General features: G+C 44.1%; 1 protein-coding gene across 2 annotated transcripts in view; it reads right to left on the bottom strand.

Annotated features, from left to right (window-relative positions):
- The window catches only part of GABRA5 (gamma-aminobutyric acid type A receptor subunit alpha5), a 92,703-nt gene that overhangs the window by 12,464 nt on the left and 62,576 nt on the right, over positions 1 to 17,663 (bottom strand). For both annotated transcript variants that reach the window (XM_045005088.1, XM_045005097.1), the window contains exon 7: positions 4,213 to 4,356. In XM_045005088.1, the coding sequence (XP_044861023.1) occupies positions 4,213 to 4,356 (144 nt within the window). The remainder of the gene's footprint in view (positions 1 to 4,212; positions 4,357 to 17,663) is intronic.

Consider the following 17,663-nt stretch of genomic DNA (forward strand, 5'->3'; position numbering starts at 1 on the left):
ATTTCTTCTGTACTTAGCTGGTAGAATTTTTGGCCTTAGAGTGAAAACTGAGCTGATATAGCTGGATCCAAGTGCTGGCTATGGGACTTTGTGCTGCAGCTGTGCCAAGTTGCAGAGGGTCTACATCAGTGGTTCCCAAATGTTTTAGTAAGGCATCCAAACAATTGCATTTTGTCTTTTTTTTATGACCCATCCAGGATCCAAATTTTTTTGGGGGGGAAATAATAGGCCAGTGTCTCCTCCACCATCACCTCCTCACCCTGCCGAGGGGCTACTAACCATCCTCAGCAGCATCCTCTACCCTGGCACCACAACCCTACTCCCGGAGAGGTGCAGAGTGAATGCCCTCAGGTGTCGGGGGCTGGTATTTGAAGAGTTTTCCCTGCACTCACCCCACAGTGATGACTCCTTTCTTGCAGGGCTGGGCCTAACTCCTTGCTCTGGGAGTTGCAACCTGGCACACGAGGTCACAGCATCTCTCTGTCATGATGGAGGGGCGGCTGGGACATATTTGAATGAGTGGCATTGCAACCTGCCCATTTGGTGTCAGTGATACTCAGGTTTGACCTATGCCATCCCTTGCAGCACCATTCAGTATGGCCTGACCGCTCCTCTGTCATGACGGAGGAGCAGCCAGGCCAAACTTGAGTGGCACTGTGACCCGTGTACCAGGTCACAACACCCAAAGGAGGGTTGCTGGGCTCAGTCCTGTGGGACAGAAGCCACTTGTGTCGCGTAAGTGCTGGGCAGGCTAACTCTCCAACCGCCCCCCCCTCCCCCGGGCCTCTTCTCCACACCGATCCCATGATCCATTCACATCCTTTCCACGACGCAGCCCATCCTTTAGGAAACATTGGCTTAGATTTTTTGATGGATTAGAAGTTGCTACATTAAAAAAAAATAATTTAGACAATAGAATTTTGGAGAAAGAATATGGCTAAAAAACGGCAGGCTCCAGTAGAATCCAGACACCAGATATGTGTTTTTCATATGCTATTAGGCTGGATACATCAAGGTCCGTTTTACCAGTGGTGGAATGGTGGCTACACTTGTAGGCTGAGGCCTGGGGTGAAAAAAAATGGCAGGTTCTGGCAGAATTCAGGTATGTCAGATCTGTGTTATTGTATCATTGTTGCACCAGACCATACTTGGCTCAGGATACACCAGGGTCTGTTAATTTTTTGGTATAGGTGGAGCAGCTGGCTGTGTTCTGTATTTAGATATTGGAATTTGGGGCTTGACTGCAAAAATTGGCAAGATCCAGCAGGATCTGTGTTTGGGGTCTGGGTTTTTGTAGTGCTGTGGTGCTGCAATGTGCAAAAATGCAAGATCTTTGGTGCAACACAAGTGGCTGGACTTGTTCTCTCTTTATTTGTTCTGAATATCTTCTCTGTGTAGGCAGTACAGGAATATTTTGATACATATAAGTGGTTTGATGTGTTCTTTATGTAGGAAGTGGAAGTATTGGGGCTTGGTACTGGTTTTTTGCAACACTGTTATATGGGGAATTTTTTTGTGGCAGCCGTATTCTCTATGTAGCTAGTAGAATTTGGGGGCTCGAGTGCCAAGATTAGCAGGATCAGGGTTTTTGCAGCATGCCAGTGTTAAAATGTGCCAGATTCCAAGATTTTTTTGGTGCAATCTAACTAGCCGAGTATCTTCTTTCTTCAGGCAGAACTTGGGGAGCTGGGTGCAAAAATCAGTAGGATCCAGTAAGACTGGTGGAGATGCAGATTTTACCTCTTTCTAAAAAGCATCTGCTTGAAGCAACAGCATAAAAGGTGTGTAAAATTTGTATATACCCAAACATTTTCCCCCGTGCAATTGGAGGGGTTGTGTAGTTTGACATGTGGCCAAAATATATCCAGAAGATACAAACTGTTGGATTTGTGAAGTATTTCCCCTCCCCCCCCCCACACCCTACCCTGGCGTTCAACAATTCTGTACAAAGGAGAAATGTCTTAAACATCCGATCACAAGTAACCCTGATTACAAGCCTACTGCGAGCTTGATGAAGTCCAGAAAATCCATCACTGACTGATGCTTTCCCTGTGTAAAATCGGATTTTTGTATTTTGCTAATCCCTGGTTACAATCTGTGTCTTGCTCTTTGTGATCCACCCTGCAATCAGAATCCAGCCTGCCCAGATGCAACCTGGGACATTAAAAAAATTCTTGACGTTGGAAAACCGTAATTTATTAGCCTCAATCTTAGGGAAGGGACGTGATTTCTGTGCACGAACTTTTTGATCCCTCCTAGGATTCTGCTGTTTCCTTAGGTTGAGGAGTGCAAGGTGCCTTCCACGGGAAAGCGGAGACTTGAAAGTGGCCCAGAACTGACACCCTGGAGCACTCACTGCCTGCTTTGGATTGTTTTCTTTCTCCCGAGATCAGGGCGAGTTTCTAGGAGATGCTCCCATACATCCTCTGGATCTTTTTCTTGGCAGTTTTGAAAGCAAGAGGGGAACTGCCATTCATTGCAGAAAACAATGCAGCTATGATGGTGAACTGGTAAGGAAACATGTTTTTGTTCTTTAGTGGGAGGCAGCTTGCTTTCCCCAGGGGGCTCTTTGCTATTAGGGTAACGACTGTGATTATTTCTACATGCGTATCCTGGATGCTGATTCTTTTGGCTTATTTAGCAACTGTTTTATGGATATTGAAGGGGTTGGGAATGATTAGAACTTTTGCAGGGAAGTGGAGCATAACTTTGCTTTGTGGTTGCCTTGTACTATGCAGAACAAGGTTGTCTTTGCTTTGGGATTGTTTGAAGAGTAAACAGTAAGCCCAGCTGGGCTCAGAGTGGGTCCCACCTTCCACAGAACTGTTTGTTTGTTTAATTTTGAACAGAGAGCTTTAAGAACCTTCATTCCTTAATCCTACCAACCTTTGTGATTGTGTGTGTGTGCGGGGGAGCAGATTGTGCACATGATAAAGTGTCCTAAATATCCCTTCCAAGGATAGCCCAGGTTACCAATCTGGTTTACACCTTCTCCTCAGGGTCTCAAATTAGACCTCAGAGCCTGTCATTTTTAGCCAGTGATAGGAGGTGCCAGGTCCTCACAATAAATATGTCTCAGTGCTTTACTAGTGTTAATTTCTGCCAGAGCATTGTTCAAATCTGCATACTAAAAGCCCCCTGTGAATGAAGCCACAGGGAGAGGGGATGGCTTTGTTTAAAGACAGGATATTTTTGGTTGCAATCATAGGAGCCCTTAGACTCTACTTCATTAATTCTCTCAAGACAAGTATATTATATAACTTGTTAAAGCCTCTGTGCTGCGGAACCCATGTAACTGTCAGGGTTGGTCTGGCTTCACCCTCCCAGGTCTTCCCCACCCCCACCCCCATCAGAGCATAGGGCTGCCCTGACATGGAAGCCTTAAGCAGAAGGAGGCGGGGAAGGGGGGCCTCGCGTGGGTGGCTGGGCTGGGATTAAAGCTTCTTTGCCTCTCTAATGCTGCCACATCTGGCGCCTCCACTTCCAGTTACGGAGGAAATGGGAATCCTTGGGGTTAGCACCTCCTCTCTGGCCACGTGGTACCCAGGACACGCTGCAAAGCCCAGCAACAGCTGCCACCTTCCCTCTTCCCCCCTCCCCCAAATGGTTTCATCAAGCAAATCACTATAAACCTAGGATTGGTACAGATCTAATGAGTGGCCAGTGTTTGCCTCCTGGAGCTGCTCCTCCAGCAGGGAAATAAGCCAGCAATAGTGCTGCGATTTCAGCAAATACAGCAGGACCTCAGAGTGATGAACACTCTGGGAACAGAGGTTGTTCATAGCTCTGAAATATGTGCTGTTCGTAACTGAATAAAACCTTATAGTTGTTCTTTCAAAAGTTTACAAAAGTTTGCAGCTGAACACTGACCTAATACAGCTTTGAAACTTTACTCTGCAGAAGAAAAAGGTTGCTTTCTTAATATTTTTAGTAGTTTATGTTTAACACAGTACTGTACTGTATTTGCTTTTTTTGTTTTTGGCCTCTACTACTGCCTGATGGCATACTTCCGGTTCCAATGAGGTGTGTGGTTGACTGGTCAGTTTGTTGCTCTGCTGTTCGTAACTCTGAGGTGCTACTGTACAGTTGCCAAGACTTGATATGCATTTCCCTAGTGCCCCCACCAAATAGCCAGAAGTCTGTATACATCTCCCCACTGCACCTCCTTTTCCTGTTAGCAACTGTGTGGTGGAAAGATGCATTCTACCACACCTGTACTGGTACTGATGTTTTCAGTTCCTACAGTCTGTCCCATCAGATGATACTGGTTAAGTCGTGAACCATCTTCTGCAACCACCACAGATGTAGCGGTGCTATTAGTCCAGACGTAGACCACTTCAGAATTGGGGTAAGCATCTGTTAATGGAAATAAAGATGACAGGTTAAAACAGAGATTAATTTCCTAGTGGACTCTTAAATCATATAGTTTTGGAAAGAGGAGGGGGAAGAAGAGAGGAGTGACAGTGGTTAAGAGAAACAAATAGATATGATATAACTATGTTCCCATATGTCCGGCTCACAAAGTATTAGGTCAAAGCCTTCTGACATAACAGATGTGTGGGATGGTTTGTAAAAGGCTGGAACAGTGGAGTTACAAATATAATCCTTTAGGGCCATTTGATTTGGGAGAGCTTTTGACTTGAAAAGTGAAATGCGCACGGAGTGGTGTGGGGGTGTGCTGGCTGGTGTATATGCCTGGCTGGAGTTGGTGAGAGTGTGTGCACATGGGGGTCAGGGGAGGGAGGCTGATGTGTCTGCGTGTGTGAAGAGGGTTGAATTGTGTGTGTGCACGTGTGTGTTTGATATGAGTTCTCTCTACCTAATATTTTTTTATCTGGAGGTCCTAGGAATCAAAGGCAGTGGCAAAGTTGCCAGCTCATATGACTTTATTGTGAGTCTCACAATATTTAGCATTTTTTAATTCAAGGCCCAGCACCTGGATCATGTTACTGTATGAGAACTTCAGCTTTCACAGTTAAAAAAAAAAGTTTCAAGCCCTTGTGGCTGCAAAGGAAAGCTTGAAAACAACAGCCCTATAGTCTTATAAAGCAGGAGGCAAATTAAAAGAAAAAGCTGTGTTTTTTAAGAAAATCTCATTATTTTGGGGTTGCCTGTCTTATGATTTTTGAATGTTTAAGGGCGACAATGGGGTTGCAAGGAACCAGAGACTATTTTACCAAATCCTCTGGAAAAACTAATACATCAATTTCCTTGCAAAGAGAGTGCAAAATGCAGGTGTGACAGACATGGAAATGCTTTGTAATAATGTAAGAATATTTATATGTAAACTAATTCTTAACATACATTTATACTGGGGGTAGTGGAATGTTTATTATATTCTCACATTCCCTGGGGTCCGTGCAGGGTTGCAGCACAATAACTTCTCAGATTTAAGAACATCCAAGCACACACTTGAAAGATAACAGAGGAAACTGGTGGTGTTAGCTTCAAGGATCCTGTATCCCGTCTTCATCAAGTTGTAAGCCTTGTTTTTCTAAAGCTGGTAGCCTGTCCTTGAAAGCAGGGACTCAGAGAAGGACTTAAGGATCATTGTTCACAATCACCTGAGCATGAGCTCTCAGAGCAATAGTGTGGCAAAAAGGGGAACATCAAATAGAAGGAGGGAAGGGATCTTGACTCGTACACAGCATTGGTGAGACTGCTACTGGAATACTGTATCCCGTTCCGGGGTCCACACTTCAAGAATATGGGCTAGGAGCTTGCTCCATCCACTCCACACATCTCACTGGTATGGCAGTGCTTCCAGGAATGGTTCACCCTACTCCCCTTTAGAGGGAAGCAGTGTAGCCTAGTAGACAGAGCACTGAACTGGGACTGAGATCTTGGTTCTATTTCCAGATCTGTCACTGGCCTGTGGGGTGACCTTATGCAAGTCACTTCACCTCACTCAGTTTCCCCATCTGCAAAATGGGGATAAAGATAGTGGCCTCCTTTGTGAAGTGCCTGGAGATTCAGTGGTGGAAATAGTGCTATATAAGAGTTAGCTGGTTTTCTTATTATTATTATTAAGGTTGTGGAAACACTAAAGAGAGTTCAAAGAAGGGCCCCAAGAATGGTCCAGGGCCTAGAAAATAAGGCTTCTGATGTGAGGCTTAAGGAGCTCAACTTACTGAAGAGAAAGTAGAAACGTGTCTTGATCGCTGTATGCACAGGTATTCACACATGGAAAATGATCTGAGAGTGGTCGATTTTCAACTTTGCTGAGAAGGCCTAACAAGATTACAGCTGGAAGTTAAAGTTAGACAAATTCAACCTTGAAATAACACACGATTTCCCAATGGTGAGGGTAATTAAATATTGCAACAGCTTACCAGGGGAGGGACGGGACTCACCATCACTTGGAGTCTTTAAGACATGACATATTTCATAACACATACTTTCATCTGGCTTCTGGATGAAGTTCTGCAGCCTCTGTCAGCGGGAGGCAGTGGGGGAGATCAGGGTGGGGGATCATGGTGTTCCTTTGTGGCCTTGGAAGCTGTGGTTCTATAAATTCCCCCTTTCTTCATGGAGCATGAGGAGAACAGGAATGCCAATATAGCCCTTGATATGCTCAGAACACTTTCAGCTTTGCACTAAGGCAATGCCTATAACCAAATCTCACGTTTCAGGGCTTCAAGGGCCAGGAAGGAATTTTTTTTCCCCAGTGCACAATTGGCCAGATGTGTTCTGGGTTTGTTTGGGTTTTATTTTCCACCTTCCTCTGAAGCATCAGAGATTGGCCACAGCTGGAGATAGGAAACCAGACAAGGCAGATGAGTGCTCTGAGGTGAGAATCCTCCTTCCTAGATGCCTGGCTCACATAACTTGCTCACATGCTCAGGATCAAACTCATCATCAGATTTGGGTCAGAAAGAAATTTTCCCACAGGTCAAATTGGCAGGGACCTTGGGGCATTTTGCCTTCCTCTGCAGCATGGGGCATGGTTCACCTGCTGGGATAATCTAGACATCTCTCACCTAATCAATTCTCTGCCATTGCAGGGGCCTTGGGCATTGGTGACATCTCGGTCACTCCTGTTCTCTGTATCTGGCACACAACAGTTTAGTCTAAATTCTGAACTCAATATAGGGTATCTGGGTGAAATGGAATGATATAAAACAAGTCATACTAGGTGATCTAGTGGTGGCCTTAAACTCTATTAAACTATGAAATCAAAAAGGACACTGAAGAGTTAAAAAAACATTCTCAGGAGAAGAAAGGGGGTCAGTTGTTAAAAGCTTCTCAACTGACTCAGGTTAGGGTGACCAGGTGTCCAGTTTTCAACTGGAACACCTGGTCAAAAAGGGATCCTGGCGGCTCCGGTCAGCACCGCCGACCAGGCCGTTAAAAGTCCACTTGGCAGTGCTGCAGGGCTAAAGCAGGCTAGTCCCTACCTGTCCTGGCTCCATGCTGCACCCTGGAAGTGGCCAGCAGCTCCGGCTCCTAGGCCGGGAACCATGGCCAATGGGAGCTGCGGGGGCAGTGCCTGTGGGTGAGAATAGCGATTCACGCAGAGCTGCCTGCCATACTCCCGCTTAGGAGCTGGACCAGCTGCTGGCCGCTTCCGGGCCGCAGCATGGTCCATGGTGCCAGGACAGGAAGGAAGCTGCCTTAGCCCCCCTGCTGCACCACTGACCAGGACACTGGAGGTAAGCTTGCGCCCAAACCCTGAGCCCCAACCCCCTGCCCCAGCCCTGAGCCCCCCCCAAACCCAGAGCCCCCCCCTACACCCCAAACCAACCTGAGCCTGCACCTCCAGATGGAGCCCTCATCCCCCCTACACCCCAACTCCCTGCCTCAACCCGCAGCCCCCTCCCACACTCTGAACCCCTCATCCCCAGCCCCACCCGAGAGCCCACCCCCCCAGCCAGAGTCCTCACATCCTCCTGGACCCCAACCCATGCCCCAGCCTGGAGTCTCCTCTCGCATTCTAAACGGAGGGAGTCTGAAGGAGCTGGCAACTCTTAGAGAAAGGCAGGCCTGCTACAGACTACTTTAGTATTATTTTAAAATCTATTTTCTCTGAAATGCTTTTTGTTTCAATAAATAATACTTTGCTTTAAGATGGCTGTCTGATCACTGGTTACCACAGTCATTGCTCCTGGAAGGAACAGGATTGTCAGGCCTGCTGAGGTAATCACAGTGGATGTACATCAGACTGCAGCTTGGGCCAACTCTGAGAGTGGAGGAATCAAATGTCCCCATCCTGACAGAAGTGATGCCTCCAGGCCTGGGACCTGAGTGGGGCAGGGGTAAGGTTGCTAACCCTCCAGGATTGTCCTGGAGTCTCCAGGAAATAAAGATTGCTCTTTAATTAAAGATTGTGTCATGTGATGAAGCCTCCAGGAATACAGGGTGCACTTGATGAGCCCAGAGGTGCTGTTAGTCAGGGCACTGTGATAGCAGATCAGCAAAAATTATATGCAGAAGTCTTGTGTTCTTAAATACAGATGGCTGCTCTTCAGTGCAAAGCAGCAAAGAGGAAGCTGCAGTGTGCTGGAGGCTTTCCAGGCTCTTAACAGCTTTGTTAAGATATTGCCACCAAACTGAATAAAGGTTTGGGTGATTTCCTGACCTCCAGAGAAATCACTCCCTCTATAAATACTGCTAAATCATCCCTATTATGGATGATTTCACCTGGGAGCTTACAAAAAGTATATGAAGATCAATCTTTTCTTTTCTTTTTTACTTTTGCAATGCCCCAAACTAATTGAAGCATCAGGGCTTGCTTTTTTTTTTTTTAGTATAAAGGCCTAGGGTAATTTATCTTACTACCTCCTCCCTACAAGATTTCTATTCTCTTCCTCCACTTCAGTTTACCCACTGTGTTCTATGCTATCAACACACTCCATATTAGTTTTCAGGAAAAACAAATACAAACCTTGCAAGCTGCATGGAAACTTTTTAAAGATGCCATAATAGAGGCTCAACTTAAATGGATAGCCCTAATTAAAAAAACAGAGAGAACCAAAGAAGTGCCACCAAAGTAAACAAAGTAAAAGAAGCAGTGAGAGGCAAAAAAGGTATCCTTTAAAAAGCAGAAGTTAAATCTTAGTGACAAAAATAGAAATGAGCATAAACTCTGGCAAGTGAAGTGTAAAAATATAATTAGGAAGGCCAAAAAAGTATTTGAAGAACAGCTAGCAAAAGACTCAAAAAGTAACAGCAAACATTTTTTTTTAGTACATCAGAAGCAGGAAGCCTGCTAAACAGCCAGTGGGGCCACTGGACAACTGAGATGCTAAAGGAGCACTCAAGGAAAATAAGGCCATTGTGGAGAAACTACATGAATTCTTTACATCCGTCTTCAAAGCTGAGAATGTGAAGAAAATTCCCAAACCTGAGCTATTATTTTTACATGACATATCTGAGGAACTGTCCCAGGTTGAGGTATCATTAGAGGAGGTTTTAGAACAAATTGATAAATGAAACAGCAATAAGACACCAGGACCAGATGGTATTCACCCAAGAGTTCTGAAGGAACTAAAATGTGAAATTGCAGAACTACTAAGTGTAGTTTGTAACCTACCATTTAAATCAGCTTCTGTACCAGATGACTGGAGGATAACTAATGTGATGCCAATTTTTAAAAAAGGGCTCCAGTGGTGATCCCGGCAATTACAGGCAAGTAAGCCTGACTTCAGTACCAGGCAAACTGGTTGAAACTATAGTAAAGAACAGAATTGTCAGACATATAGATTAGCATAATTTGTTGGGGAAGAGTCAACATGTTTTTTGTAAAGGGAAATCATGCCTCATCAATCTACTAGAATTCTTTGAGAGGTCTACAAGCCTTTGGATAAGGGTGATCCAGTGGATATAGTATACTTAGATTTTCTGAAAGCCTATGACAAGGTTCCTCACCAAAGGCTCTTAAGCAAAGTAAGTTGTCATGGGATAAGAGGGAAGGTCCTCTCCTGGATTGGTAACTAGTTAAAAGATAGGAAACTAAGGGTAGGAATAAATGGTCAGTTTTCAGAATGGAGAGAGGTAAATAGTGGTGTCCCCCAGGGGTCTGTACTAGGACCAATACTATTCAACATATTCATTAACAATCTGGAAAAAGGGGTAAATGGTGAGGTGGCAAAATTTGCAGATGATACAAAGCTACTCAAGATAGTTAAGTCCAAAGCAGACTGTGAAGAGCTACAAAGGGATCTCACAAAACTGAGTGACTGGGCAACAAAATGGCAGATGAAATTCAATGTTGATAAATGCAAAGTAATGGACATTGAATAACATAATCCCAACTATACATACAAAATGTTGGAGTCTAAATTAGCTGTTACCACTCAAGAGAGATCTTGGAGTCATTGTGGATTATTCTCTGACAACATCCACTCAACGTGCAGCAGCAGTCAAAAAAGCAAATGGAATGTTGGGAATCATTAAGAAAGGGATAGATAATAAGACAGAAAATATCATATTGCCTCTATATAAATCCATGATACACCCACATCTTGAATACTGTGTGCAAATGTGGTTGCTCCATCTCAGAAAAGATATATTGGAATTGGAAAAGGTACAGGAAAGGGCAACAAAAATTATTAGGGGTATGGAACGGCTTTCATATGAGAAGAGATTAATAAAATTGGAATTTTTCAGCTTGGAAAAGAGACAACTAAGGGGGGATATGATAGAGGTCTATAAAATCATTACTGGTATGGAGAAAGTAAATAAGGAAGAGTCATTTACTCCTTCTCACAACACAAGAATTAGGTGTCACCAAAAGAAATTAATAGGCAGCAGAATTAAAACACACAAAAGGAAGTATTTCTTCACAAAATGCACAGTCTACCTGTGGAACTCTTTGCCAGAGGATGTTGTGAAGGCCAAGACTATCATAGGGTTCAAAAAAGAATTAGATAAATTCATGGAGCATCGGTCCATCAATGGCTATTAGCCAGGATGGGCAGGGATGGTGTCCCCAGCCTTTGTTTGCCAGAAGCTGAGAATGGGCAACAGGGGATGGATCACTTGATGATTACCTGTTCTGTTCATTCCCTCTGGGGCACCTGGCACTGGCTACTGTCAGAAGACAGGATACTGGGCTGGATGGACATTTGGTCAGACCCAGTATGCCGTTCTTTTGTTCTTATGTAGATGAAGTGACTGCTTGAATCTGTGAGCAGTCTATAAGAAATAGATCTGAGATGTGTGAAATGCCCCATGCATCCCAATGGGGCCTCAACACTGTTGATGATATCACTTCTGATAATTTTAGCAGACACATCCAGTTAATATATGCTTGTCCCACAACCACAGATTGCCTCCCACTCTTTCGTAGGTGCCAAAAAATCCAATTACCCCCCCCACCCAACTGGCATAACCTCTGGCCTCCTCCTTAACAATTTATGCAATGCAATTATGCGGTGTCAGATTGAAAATTGCTGGTGTGGGGATAGCCTAGAATAAAATCAATGGAATATCAAGATAAGGCAGGTGATAACATACTGATTATCATAATGAATTCCACAACAATCTGTTTTTTCTATTTAAAATAAGGTTCCATAAGGTTTCCAATCTGCCCTGCCAGAGTGCCACAGAATTTAAACCCATCTTGTGTGTGGTTATGAGAAAGCCTTCCTATTTGAGAGATAAATGATCTATCTTGGTCCAGCCTCTTCCATGCTTCCTCCTCCGCCCTCCCCAGGAAAATGGGGCAGAGTTGAGTATCACAGAATCATAGAATTTCAGGGTTGGAAGGGACCTCAGGAGATCATCTAGTCCAACCCCCTGCTCAAAGCAGGACCAAACCCAACTAACTCATCCCAGCCAGGGCAGTGTCAAGCCTGACCTTAAAAACCTCTAAGGAAGGAGATTCCACCACCTTCCTAGGTAACCCATTCCAGTGCTTCACCACCCTCCCAGTGAAAAAGTTTTTCCTAATATCCAACCTAAACCTCCCCCACTGCAACTTGAGACCATTACTCCTTGTTCTGTCATCTGCTGCCACTGAGAACAGTCTAGATCCATCCTCCTTAAAACCTCTTTCAGGTAGTTGAAAGCAGCTATCAAATCCCCCCTCAGTAAGGTGGACAAATTTTGTTAAACTACTGTCTGGTGAAGTGAAGTGAAAGAGAGACTGGGAAACTTGAGGGATGTGCGTGTGTATCTGCAGACAAAATGTGGCACGTATGATGGTCCAAAACGTATCTCATTTCATTCAAAGCAGATTCAGATTCAAGGCCAATAAACCATTTGGGAAATTTTCTTTCTCTCAGAACTCAAATGATTAATTTGCTATTCTTTAGCAGAATATTTCTGATTTCCTAAAGGAGGAAAGCCGGTTTGAATCCTCCTCCCTCCTCCTCTAAGCATACACTACCAACAAAAAAGAAATAAGGTAGAGTTTGGGACAATAATATAAAAATATAGAAGTGTTTGAAACTATTAAAAGCTTCAAAAATGAGTGTGTGCTAACTGACGGATGCTTCCAATGAGCATTTTATAAAAGGCTAGAGAGTACTGTGACTTATTATCTACCAAAACAATGAAATGAAATAATTTCTGCTGGTAACTCCTGGCCCTCTCTCTTTTTTTGTTTCTTAATGTGGATGGCAAGAGTCTTATACAAGGCCAAACACATTCATTTCTATGAGTGGACGGGAGCACCCACAGCCTTGGGAAGGGAGGACAGTGTTTCTAACTCTCATGGGTTTTTCTGTGTGTGACAGGAGGTTGGCTGGGGCTGGAGCCTGTCTGGCAATGACACAAGAATTCTTGTGAATTTCAGTTCATCCCCCCCACCTCCTTTGGTGGGCTGCCTGCCCCACTTGCCCGCTTCCTGGGATAGAGCAGCCAATCAGAGCTGCTCCAGGAAGCAGGCAGAGCTCTCTCCCCATCCCCACACCATTTTCACCAGAGGTGATGGAGGAGGAGGGAGCTAAAAAGCCCAGCAGCTTAGGATGACTCCACTCCCCCCTGCAACACTTGGCCTGGGACAGGGTGTGGAGAGTGGGAATGAAGAGCACTGAGAGCTGCCCCCCCTCCAGCCTAGAAGAGGGAGAGGGGACCTTGCTGGAGCATTTCCCTCCAGCCTGGGAGGGGGGTTGAAGAGCCCAGGGGGAGCAGAGGTGAGACAGGGGCAGAACTGATGTGGGGGCAGAATTGATCGGGTGCTGGGCAGATGTAGGTGTGGGAGGATGGGCAGAACTGATGTGGGGGCAGAACTGATGAAGGGGCTGGGGGGGACAGGTTTGATTTGGAGGTGTGGGGGGGAGGGAGAATTATTTGCTGGGCAAGGGGTGGACAGATGTGAAGGTGGAAGCGCCTTCAGGGTGGACCAAATTCACCTTCCCCAGTGCATTTGTGTGTGATGGCAACACTAATGGTCACAAACACACACTGGGGAGGGGCAGGAGGAAGTTCAAAAATCAAACAGACCCAAAAACCCACAATAATCTTTTTTAAAAGTCTAATGATTTTGCGGGGGGGAGGGTCAATCTCATGATTTGGGGGGTCTGACTCATGATATTTGGACCTCTGGGGTTTATGAATACTGCTATAAGAAAGTGTCTGTAACAAGGCAAAGCACTAGCCTGAAAAAGCTTAAAGGATCCTTGCCTGTCACATATGGAATATGTATATAAGGAAGTGGAAGCTCAGCCCCGAAGCTCAAATGTGTCCTGTTTTTCCTGGCTGGTGCAGGCAAGAGAAAAGCCTTTGGCACAGGGAGCCAGTGTTAGTTAGTGGAGATGCTTTATTTTATTTATGTCTTTCGTGGTCAAACAACTAAATTGTGTCCTGAGGCGAGGCCTTAAAAGGACATGGGTGTGGCATTTGCTTCCTCTCCCATGCTGGTGAAACAGCTCAGCAGTTTACAATGCCAGCTCCCCAGCATGTTCCTTGGAGCCACTCTCTATGTGCTCTCAGGATTGGGATCTGCTGGTGGGGTTGTCTGCTTGCCAGAGTATTGTCCCTCCTACTCAACTGTTAATGATTGAGTGTTATTCTAATCCAGTCAGCCTTATCTATCCACTTCTCCCTACCACCTACTCCCAACCTCATCTGACTGAGGGGAAATTGCTGGAAAGGAAGTCCATGGGAGCATGACTCCTGCTACAGCCATGCTGTTACAGAAGGTGGGAAAGAGAAAACAGGCAGCAGTGCAAAGACACAGGGTATCCCTGGCCTACAGTGGCTCTCCTAAGTCAATGGGCTGAACCACCCATGTTTGTTGGCTGTGGATAGGTATTCTCAACAGTGCAGTCACTTGGAAAATACAGCACTCAAGTTCATACTTTTAGAGTTCCATGGCCCCTGCACTTAAAATACCCAGATGAGGATGATTTAGGCCAAACCTGCAAGTCAGTGGGAGTTTTGTGTGTGTGGATTATTTCCAGGATCTGACCTTAAATCACCACCCAATTAAAAATAAAAATTACCTGTATGGCTCATCTATGACAGTTATATTTTATACCCAAGTGATAAGATAAAAACAATTTAAGAAGAATTTTGCATAATTTATAGCAGGAGTCAGCAACCTCTGGAACGTGGCTCGCCAGGGTAAGCACCCTCGCGGGCTGGGCCAGTTTGTTTACATGCCGTGTCAGCAGGTTCGGCCAATTGCGGCTCCCACTGGCCGCGGTTCACCGTCCCAGGCCAATGTGGGTGGCGGGAAGCTGTGGCCAGCACACCCTCGGCCTGCGGGAGCCACGATCGACCGAACCTTCCGACACGGCAGGTAAACAAACCAGTCCGGCCTGCCAGGGTGCTTACCCGGGTGAGCCGGGTGCCAGAGGTTGCTGACCCCTGATTTATAGAAAGCTAAAGATCTATTGGCTCCAGTAGCTGCTGCATTGCTAGATGCTACCAAATTCTAATGTGTGGTGTAAAATATCCCACAAAACTGGACCAAATTTGGCTTTAAATTTAGTAAAAAAATTACTCTCAAACCACTAATAACTGGTAGAAGAAATAAAGAAAGATGTTCCATAGAAACTACCTTCACTCTTCCATTTTGTTTGTTTTGTCTGTTCAGGCTACATTCTCATACTCTGTTTATCACTATGGTATATTGATCACACCATGGTACCATTAGAGTATTTAATCTTGGAAGTGCTGCTAATCCCTATCAGAAGTAGTCTACTGTAGAGATCCCAGGGCCATTAACTGGTAAAGATGACCATAAATTATCAGATTACACAGATGGGATTATTTTAATTATAAAGATTTTATCTGTCATGCAATCCAAAATATTTGAATGTTGATGTCTTTTTCTGGTAAGATTTGGGGATATAATTTTAAAGGTTGAAATATTTGCTTTACGGAATTGGGCTTCATTTTATTTTAAAATATGGAATTTGAACTGTACAAACCAAAAATATGTTTCACTTGACATAAATTAAACATGGAGTTAAGGAATTTTGTTAAGGCCAATCTATTAATCAGAGAGCCACGAGATAGCTTCTGAACCTTACTCTTCTTGGTCAATTTGTGCTTTAAACAGGATAATGACACTCCGGTTAATTGATCTGTTTTTTATGTTGCTTATGCAGGTCTCCTGACTTATTTACAAGAGATTGTTAAAATAGAATTGCTGAGTTCCAGGTTTATTGTCTTTTGAAGACTTCTGTACCAAATATTTTTGTTTGCATAAAAAGATGCTGTTACTAACTGATGAAAACTCAGCCTAGTCTCCAGGAATGAAACCATGCTCTTTCTGGTTTGTGCATTAACATTAGTTATAAATAAGGAATCTGTACTTGGTAGTGCCTGTGCAACCGAGGGCAAAATTTAGCTCTGCAATTGGAACTTTTACTTAAAAATGTTGTTGATCATATGTGAGCAGAATACAATCCAGCTCACACATCACTAAGTGCTAAAAGGAGAAAGAAAAGTAGTAACAATGTAGTTTTGTATAAAAACTAAAGCAATGTGTACTGAATATGGACAGAGCAGGTCTGTTGGGGAGAAGCTGCATTGTTTCATACAGTCAGTTTTCAAAGTAGAACTGTAATTTAACTAGTGTGAAAAAAAATTGTATCCACCTATCTATGGAATGATAGCCTAAAATGAATATTTTTAAACAGTATGCTGATTTACAAAACAGGATCTTCACATTAACTCTAGTGGGAATTATAGATTCACAAGGAGATTTTAGGGGTTTGAAATTATTTAAATTCAGATTGATCATTTGGCCTTTAAACTAGCATAGGGTTTGGATAAATAATTTAAATTGAGCATGGTGATTTGCATAGCGAAGTGACATGCAGGGGAAAGACTAGGGACTAAAAAGTGGAAAAAGCCCATCGTGAGACATTTCTGGATGGTGTGATGTAAGCGGTGTAGGATGTTAAAGCCAGAGCCAGCTCTACTGTTTTCGCCGCCCCAAGCAGCTTGCTGAATTGCTGCCGCAGAGGGCGGGGGCAGTCTGTGTGCCGTTAGGGCAGCTCGCGCATTTCTGCGGCGGCGGCAATTCAGCGGCAGCTTCTGTCTTCAGCCAGCTGAACAGGACAGGTGAACATAGAAGCTGCTGCCGAATTGCGCCGCCACGGAAACATGCGTGCCACCCTAACTGCACATGGACTGCCCCCGCCGTCCGCTGTGGCAATTCGGCGCACTGCTTGGGGGCAAAAACACAGGGATTGCCGCCCCTTGCAGATTGCCGCCCCAAGCACCTGTTTGGAATGCTGCTGCCTGGAGCTGGCCCTGGCTGAAGCCAATCTTGCGAGCAAATTCTTAGCCATGTGTTGGTCCATGAGAAACAAGAATGAGGGCAGCATATGGTTACAAAATGGGCATTTTCTAATTCCAAGCTTATTAAAAGGATCGTAATTTTTGTCCTTCCCAAAATTAAAAGAAAAATATGGCTCTATATTAAAGGCAATATTTTCCAGCTAAAAGAATTTTCTTAGATTCTAGCCTTCCCTTTCCACAGGAGACAGAACAGGACATTTTAAAATGTGTCAGACAGACCTCATGAGGCTTCATTACTAAGCAACAGTAAGATACTACAGTGATTGGAACTATAAAAAAACCCTAAAATAGACAGCTAGAAATGGCTGAATATCAGATTGCAATGTGCAAGCCATCACAGTCAAGGTTGGAATGGGAATATGAAGTAAATGTTTCTTACTCTGAAAAGAAACTGAGCTATTTACTGCACTCAAATTATAAGAAATTTAGATATGCAAGCCTAACATTGATTCTGTGTTGCCTACACACGATTTTTTGGTGAGTCTTGCTATATTTGGTGTTTTTCTTAAAGCTCCTTCAGCTTCTGGAGGGAAATGGTTAGGAGAGAAACTCAGTTTCCATTCAAAAAAAATAAATAGGAATCTAGCCCTCACGGTTGTGGAGAAAAGCTTTAAAATGTGACCTGAGTGCATCCTAAGGGCTCAGAAACCAGAAGGCAAATAATATATATTGGGTGCTTTTAATTTTGTAAAATCTCATGATTTTTGAGGCCTAACATGCTTTTTGAATGCTTAGTTGACTATATTGTTGGCTACTTAAAAACAAGCAATTGACTATATTGGAATCCCGAGCTAGTATGTAAACTAAAATATACACGTGCCAATTGGTACTGCTAATGTACAAATACTAATGAACACATGTACTCATAAGTCGCTCAGGAACATCTGCTGTCACAGAAAGGGACTGGGCCATTTAGGTACAGCTCTGCACTGAAGGCTGTGTAAAACCAGGCTGCATTC

The sequence above is a fragment of the Mauremys mutica genome, chromosome 1 (assembly GCF_020497125.1).
Source record: "Mauremys mutica isolate MM-2020 ecotype Southern chromosome 1, ASM2049712v1, whole genome shotgun sequence".
In the NCBI taxonomy this organism is placed as follows: Eukaryota; Metazoa; Chordata; order Testudines; family Geoemydidae; genus Mauremys; species Mauremys mutica.